Below are 8,673 nucleotides of genomic sequence, written 5' to 3' on the forward strand. Positions count from 1 at the left end.
GATATTCATTTAGTAGCTAATCCACATCAGTAATAGTCCCACAATGCACAAAGCAAGCAGCATTCGGGCAACAGAAAAATCTAACCAATGCATCAGTAATCAAGCTATTCTTTTCAATCATCATAAAACCATACCAGCATGTAATTCTAAAAGAGCAATTAATCAGGCATATAAATGCATCTCTCCTGGCATAAAATCTTGACCAGATCCTTAGCCCTAATCTTGCATGCAATTCTCATAATCATATAACATAATAAACATGTGTGGGTATTTTGGGAACCACTTACTTGAGCTCGGCTGATTGCACGTATCACACCCCCTTTTTTTATTAGAAACACCTTTTAATATATTTTCAAATCCTAAGTTTGAGTTCAGGCACACCCGAGAGTATGCATGAATCCCTCAAACCAAGGCTCTGAAACAAACTTATAGCGCCCCGAAAACTACAAGGTAAAAATTTCATTTTTAATATAACCAAAACTCCAATTCTCTTTTATTTAACATTTAGAAGTATATCATAATAAAATAGTTATCAGAGTACAATCCTAAAATCAGTAAGTTGCGAAAAACATGGGTGTACGCACTGCGATCAATCCGACCCCTTCCCTCCTGAACCGGAAGTAACAAAAATCATAAACAACAATTGTAAGCACAAAGCTTAGTGAGTTCCCCAAAATACCACATACCGTACATGTCATACATGCAATAGAAAGTGTTATGTGCTAACCATAGTGTTGTCATTTGCCACGAGCCGTATCATGGTCTTTACTTGTCAAGCCGGGGGCTAAGCATCATTGGTCTCACAGACAAGTGACGGTAGCCACCTCATGGTCTTTCATGCAAGAATAAGAAAGACAATTAGCATACAATCTACCACTAACTATCTACATAACTGCCAGCGTCCGAACCCTGGCCTTGCATATAGATTTACTAGGAGCCACCTCTGGATCATTCATTCAATTCTAAGGGCCACCCCTTAGTCCTTCAACAATACATAAGCCAATGGGGTCGGCATTGGTGCCTTCGACCCATAGATGCAGTGAAGAGATTCACCACAATCCAAGATAATCGAATACTTGAGCCACTGCTACCGAAATCCTCTCACCGATATCATCAAATAGTATTTCATCAATAATTGATTCTGATCCAACCAAAAATTCTATTCCAATAACCAAACCTTCTGGGTACATGTCTATTTTACCCTATTCCTTACTTTGCCAAAATCCAATAACAAATCCACTAGCGTCATAGTCCTAAATTCATTAAATGACACCACAACGCCGAATAAGGCCCAAATATTAAAATTAAGCCCAAACCCATCATAGACATAAACCGAGAAGGCTCATTGTCCTAAAAGGACCAAAATATTCAATGGTCTACCCTGGTCAAACTTTTGGTCAATGGTAAGCCTAGCGTACTCCCCTGAACCCAATCCAATGGCGTAGCTAAGAATTTTTTTTTAGGGTATGCCAAATAATTTACAAAATATAAACTACTAGCAAAATACTTCAAACAATAATAAAATGTAACAATGTATGCATTTTAAAGTAAAATTTTCATTTCAGTTGCACACGATGCTCTTTTACATCATTAAAATCATCTAAAATCGAGTCTAAACTAAAAATCTTAGCGATATCTTTCTCGATGTAAAGAACTAGACTATCAGCAATAAAATCATCGTCCATCTTGTTACGTAGTCTATTCTTCACAATTTTCATAGCAGAAAATGCACGCTCAGTAGTTGTAGTAGACACCGGAAGGGTCAACACAAGCCGAATCAATCTGTCAACAAGATAGTAATGACTTGCTTTTCCTATCTCTACCAAGCCTTGACATACTTCAACAATAGATGAAAACTTTCCCAAAAATGGATGGTCCTTCACATAAGCTTCAAAGTGCTTTAACTGAAATTTTAGAACATCTATTTCCTATTCTGTGAATTCAAGATAATAATATTTTTTTGCAATTTTGCAAATATAATCAGAATTGAAGCGTTTATATCCCTCCTTTAGATTCAAAGCAAGACTAAGTTCTAAAAGCTCTACAACTCTTTCAATGAACCTTGTATTAATTTCCTGTAACTGAAAATCAATAGTTTCATTAAATATATCAAAATGATAGTGATGCTGAATAGTAATATGACCTCCCTTCCTGTTGCTTCTCCTTTCAAAATATGGATCTTTGAATTCAGGAATGTCAATATCATGCTCCTTACAAAACTCAACAACATCATCAAGAAAAGTTGCCCATTCATTATCTCTAAGGGTTTCAATCAATTTCTTTGTATGGGAGACCATTGTGATGACACTTATGATGTCTTGAGATTTTTATTGTAAAGCTTGACAAAGAGTATCAGTAATTACCAAAATTTGTTTCATCATATGTAAAATGAAAACAAATTCAAAAGATGTCATTCTTTCAACGCGATACTAGCATCACCTTTGTTTTAAAATTAGAGCCTACTTATTTTATGTTTTCCAAAACCGTACAAAGTGGATTATACATCCGTATAAAACTACTAATAGAAGTAAAATGTGAGCTCCAACGAGTGTCTCCGGCATGCTTTAAAGTACCAATTTGATTAGCCCCTTTACCAGTATTAATTTCACCAGATTCTAACAACTCTGCAATTTCAGCAGCTTTAGAAGCTTGTAGCTCATCTTGGCGTTTATAAGAAGCACCCGACGCAAGTTCTCTAGCTGCTGCAACCAACGCAAGTTGTAACCGATGAGCCATACAATGTATATAATAAGCACATGGATAATCCTTAAGGAATAATGCTTGTAATCCCTTAAATTCACCATGCATGTTGCTAGATCCATCATACCCTTTTCCACGAAGATTCTCAACAACAAGCTCATAAGAAGTAAGAGTTTCACATATAGAAGAATACAAAGTGGAAGACGATGTATCTTTGACATGGACAAGATCAAAAAATCGTTCTTGTATGTAACCTTTCTTGTCAACATATCTATGAACAATGGCCATTTGTTCTTTCTTACTTTCATCACTTGCCTCATCCATGATTATTCAGTATTTAGAATCACAAATATCTTCAACCATCTTTTTTCTCACTTTCTCAACAAAAACTTGTAAAATTTCTTTCTGAACCTTAGGTGAAGTGTATTTCGCGTTGTCGGGTGCATTTTCTAAAACAACACTTGTAACCTCTTCATTGTAAGAAGTTGTGTGCTTGATTAACTCAATGAAGTTACCACAATTTTTTAATCAATTTTCTCGTCATGGCCCCTAAATGAAATCCCTTGAAATGAAAAAAAAACGAACAACATCTATTGATGTTTTCACCCTTAGCCTATTCTTTTCAATTTGATCAGCAGACTGTTTTTGCAGCACTTTATCAATATGTACTGATTGATTCATCAAAGTATCACAAAATCGCACAACATTATAATGCTGAGAGTTTGGTATATCTCCAATGTGTTTCAGAAATGAATAATGTTTCCCTTTAACTTTGTTCTAGTTTTTAAAACCATTGGTTGTAAATGCATCATGGGCATTATGGGTATTTGATTCTTCAAGAAAAATATAGCAATAAAAACAATATGCTCTATCTTTAATTTTAGAATACTCAAGCCAAGGAATTTTGGAATACCATTAAGATTGAAAACGTCGTGGGTGAGTTTTTGAACCGGATGGAGGATATTTAGGCAACACAGGTTGATGTGGCCCCGATCTTAAGTATGCTCGTCTGATTTCATCCTTCATATTGGCTGCATATTTCCATATAAGTAGACGTAGGCTAGGATCATGTTCAATAGAACAAAATGTAGGATTCTCAACCGTTGAAAATGGTGCAGGGCTCTTAGCCATTGAAGATGGTAGAGGGTTACTATCTTCTGGAGGTGCTTGAGGGTTCCCAACCGGTAATGATGATGATATCGAGTTTTTCTCTTCGCCTCTTGGTAAGACATTACACGTGAAAAATGAATCCAATCTTTTTTGTTTTGTTCCCATTATTCAACAAAATTCACTAATCACATAAAAACTCAATTACAAACGTAATCTTATATTTGTATACAAATCAAAGTTATATGTAATACAATAACACATAGTACAATTATTCATATAACTATTTCAGAGCAACAATTAACGACCTAATTTATACAATACATACGAATATACGATCAAAAGATAAAATCAATGCATACCTTAATGTTATATTGGACAGAACTAATTAAATTAAAAATTATATAAGATATAAATAAAACAAACTGATTAATTAAGATAAAATAGAAAAGAAAAAACAAAACAAACAAACAAACAAACAAACCTGGTGACGCTATGGAGATTAAACTTTGAAGTGTTTTAATTGCAATAAGAAATTGGAATGACTATGCAATACGTTTCAAAACCACAAACCTTATTTGATTGTAATGCACAAAGAGAAAAAGGAAAAATAAAATAAAATAAACAAACATAAAAGTTGTAGACGATGGGCCATTTTAGCCCAAAATTTGTTTTAAGTAAGGAAATTATATATATATATATATATATATATATATATATATATGTATGCTCAAGTTATCTAGGGTAGGCCATGGCCCACTCTTGCATCTAGTCAGCTCTGTCCTTGACCTTATCGTACTCCATTAAGCAAATCACTTAAGCCTTTGCTCCAAACTCTCAGATCTGATTCCTATGGATGACTTATCATCTAAAGTTGGCAACTTTACTTGCATACATGGCTTAATGGAGCTCTAGTTCCTAAAGAAGCTTAATAAAGGGTCTTAACACATGCATGAGTGCAAATACACCATAAAGTTTGCATTTTTATGCTTAAGGGACCCCTTAAATGTCTAGATCTACAAGATTATAATTTTGAAACAACCTTGGGTCACAAGGACCAACCAAAAGGGGCTAAAATGACCATAAACAAGCTCAAAAGAAGATCTATACAAGGAGTAGACAAGATATGGACTTTATACCTCAAAAGTCACGAAATGAAAGTCCTAAATCCATATCTCTAAGCTCCTCTCCAAACAATAAGTCTTCAACGTCCAACTTCTCTTACACAAACCACCACAAACACACTTCTAAGCTCCAAAATTCACTCAAAGCACTCTAGGGTTTCAATATTAGGCTAAAGGGGACGGAGGTTGATCCAAAATGTCCAGAGGAAAGATATAATGATGCTTATATAGTGCAAAACCCAAAATTAGTGTTTCTTGTTGAAGGGAGTACATCCCGCATACCCCTTAGTACACTCAGCATACTCAAAGAGAACTCGCGATATGGCAAGCCACTATGCCCAACGTACTTGGCGATGACTCCTTCATTGCAAATTTCTTTTTGACGAACTTTATATCCACAGAAAGGTGACGAGAAGCCCTACACTTCTATCAACTCAACTTCGCTTTAAAACATCCCGAACAAAAACCCAAATTTCATAAAGGCCCAAACTACCAAATTACGATTATACTCATGGGCTCCAAAAGACAATCGGACAATCGTATGACTTAGTCTATAACTCCCTCATCTAAGAAGGGCCAATTCCGTTCTTCCCTAAGGCCCTAAGCCTTATGATAACCAATAACGGGCTACGGCCGTGAATAATGAAACGTTTCAAAACAGATTGTTATAACTATATAAGCATGAAAGGCAGCTATGGCAAGCATTTGCCTGATAGACTTATCTTAATAACTTGTAAAATGGTCTCATCATAGTAAATCCATTAGATTTGAATAAAGCCCTTCGCGGCCTGTCGTGCCTTGAAAGTGGTTACCTTTCCGTCCATGTTTTTCTTCTTTTTGAAGATCCATTTGCACCCAACTATCTTTTGACCTGGTACATGATCAACCAAAATCCAAACTTGATTATCATACATGGACTTGATCTCGCTGTCTATTGTCTCTTCCCATTTAGCGGCCTCAAGGCTCGTTATTGGATCCTTGTAGTTACTTGGCTCATCCAAATTTACCAGTGTGCCATCATTGATAAGTGTGTGTCACCATCCAACATTATATGGAAACCATAAACAAATGTCGCATGCTAACCCTACTGGATTGATGAAGAGTTAATGAATTGTCAATGGGTTCAAAAGGAGTCTCATCATCTGGTTGAGAGCTAGTGTCTTCTAAGGTTCCTTCATTGGTTGAATTCTGAATCTCTTGAAGGTCAACTGCACTCCCACTAGTCCTCTTTGAATATGAGTTATCTGTCATGAAAGACTCTCCTTCAAGCTATAAAGACCAAGTTCTCACTAGGTATGTAGAACAAGTATCCAAAAGATATATTTTATATAATTTCACGTATTTATTTAAATCACCGATTATAATTTTATATAATTAAGAAATATAATAATTTATTTACAATAGGTTATTTAAAATAATTGATTGATAATTTTGAGTTTTTACTATTAAAATTTAATTGATTTTATAACTGTAGTTTCCACGATCTATAAACTAATACCTTAAATAAACAATAAAATATCATATTTATCATATCTAAAATCTAAATATCATATATACCTTAAATAAACATCAACAATATCATATTTACTCAAAATAAATAAATAAACATTATATAATCATTTTAAATTATTATGAGTTTACCATCTTATAAATATAAGTTTAGTAACAAATGAACAAAATACCTATTAACATAAAATACATATACTTTATTGAGCATCTCTCCATCTAAAAAAAGGATAAATTCGTTTAGAATGATTGATCGTTGTGAAGAAAATATGATTTCCCATTTGTTTATGTGGAACAATATAGAAAATAAAAAAGAATTGAAGATTAGCATTTAATTAAAACAAGTAGACATGATTTAACTTTTTCTAACAGGGAACAAAAATGTCTTCCTTGTGGTTTGCATACTTTTCCTTCGTCATATTTCCACGTCGCTTAAAACAACCATACATGATTTAACTTTTTTTTTTTTTTAAAGTGAAGGAAGTTATTATCAAAGATAAAAAGCTAGCAAGATCGACGACAATGGGTTGGAGGGTCGGTGCTGAGAAATTAAATATCCTCAAATGCCCAGAACGAACAAAAAAAAAAATAACACTTGTCGTTATTATAAGTTGTTATTTTGAAATAAATTTTTTTTTAATAAAATAATTAGGTCATGTGTTGCTGTCCACCCTCCCCACCCCCGACCCCCCTCAACGGTCTTGTTCTTGAGGTATCTTGGAGACATCGTACAAGAACTGTTGAACCAATATATTCATATGAACACCTCTAACCGATTCAATTGAAACCTTAATTTATCTTATCCAAACCCTTTCGGAGGTTTTTTTTTTTTTTTTTTTAAGAAAAGGATCCTTCATTTTTTAACATAACATCTTTGAAGAGAGTTTGTATACTGAAAAGAATGGATTTGATAAAGAGCAAGAAATGGAGATGGGTATACCAGTCCATCTATGATTTTTTTTTAGACTATTCTTATTTACAACCAAACTCAATTCATCTATCTATTAAAAAACTAATTTATTTTATTTCCATCTCTACAACCCAATTAAATCTGAATTTTCATTCTCATTAACAACCCAGCTAAATCAATTTTTTATTAATAAATACGACTTATAACTTTTTCTATTATATTATTTTTTTAAATAAATATTTCATATTGGAAGCAAATGATATATGAGAAAAAAACGAATGATCCCGTAGATAAAAATACAAACTTGGAAAAAGAAATCAATAGTTTAAAAAATATATTAAACGAAAGAATTCATTGGACGTGAAAGTATCTCTACTTATAAGTAAAAGTAAATTATAATTTTTTTATATAGTTTTAAAATTAGATAAATTATAGATTTTTGAAAAAATAAATATTATTCAAATAAGAATTGATCTTCAAATGAATTCACTTGGAGTGATTGTGAAGATATATAATAAAATATTCTACAACTAAAAGTTTCTGCACCAAACTCGTCGTTGGGGTTTTGTAAATTTATCAATTTTTTTATAATATTTGGGCCAACAGACTACAAAATTATTCATGGATGGGAGTAGTCTTACAAATAAAAAGATTTTAAATAATAAACAAATGATTAAAAGAATGTTTCAAATATTTTTTTTTGGCAAAATGTGATATTCTAAACGGTTATTAATTTATGGTATATATTATATGCGCCACATATGATATTTTGATATTTAGAGCTTAATAAAATTCTCCATTTAAAATGTTATTTTGATATTTTGATATTTATTTTTATAGCGTATATGGAATTCTCCATCTAAAATGTTATTTTGGTTTTTCTTTTTTTAATTTTTTTAGAATTCTTAAAAATCCAGTAAACCAATAAACTAATTTAAAACACAATACCAAACACCCTCTAATAAGTAATACAAAATTCAAACACGTTAAAATTGAGTCTTGCCATCAGAATTAGAATATCTTGAGTTTACATTTTAGGAATAGTAACCATATGCCACCTCATGGTTATTTTCTCTTCCATGGTCGGACCTAAGCGAGAAGATTATATGTTCTACTTTGTACGTTCTCTAATCGAAAAAAGCAACCCATTCGGTAAAAATAATAAAATCTATCTCTCAAGTTCATCAATGTACGTTACCGATCATTCTAAATACATCAACTGATTATGCTCTTATTTATTATTATTATTATTATTATTATTATTATTATTATTTTGCATTATTACTCTTTGAATGAAATCATTTATCATTTGTTAAAGTGCTTAAA

At 32.6% G+C, this 8,673-nt stretch overlaps 2 protein-coding genes across 2 annotated transcripts; both read right to left on the minus strand.

The window, feature by feature from the left end:
• Positions 1 to 1,556: 1,556 nt before the first annotated feature.
• LOC145060212 (uncharacterized) lies at positions 1,557 to 2,297 on the minus strand. Its single transcript, XM_079007923.1, has 2 exons — positions 1,965 to 2,297; positions 1,557 to 1,904 (listed from the first exon to the last, which is right to left on the minus strand). Exons 1-2 carry the CDS (start codon positions 2,295 to 2,297, stop codon positions 1,557 to 1,559), a joined length of 681 nt encoding a protein of 226 aa, XP_078864049.1.
• A 166-nt stretch (positions 2,298 to 2,463) lies between these two features.
• Positions 2,464 to 3,024, minus strand: LOC145060219 (uncharacterized). The gene has a single exon (XM_079007927.1). It carries the CDS (start codon positions 3,022 to 3,024, stop codon positions 2,464 to 2,466), a length of 561 nt encoding a protein of 186 aa, XP_078864053.1.
• Positions 3,025 to 8,673: the final 5,649 nt, after the last annotated feature.

This window comes from Lactuca serriola, chromosome 1 (genome assembly GCF_051521515.1).
Source record: "Lactuca serriola cultivar US96UC23 chromosome 1, Lser_US96UC23_V15, whole genome shotgun sequence".
In the NCBI taxonomy this organism is placed as follows: Eukaryota; Viridiplantae; Streptophyta; class Magnoliopsida; order Asterales; family Asteraceae; genus Lactuca; species Lactuca serriola.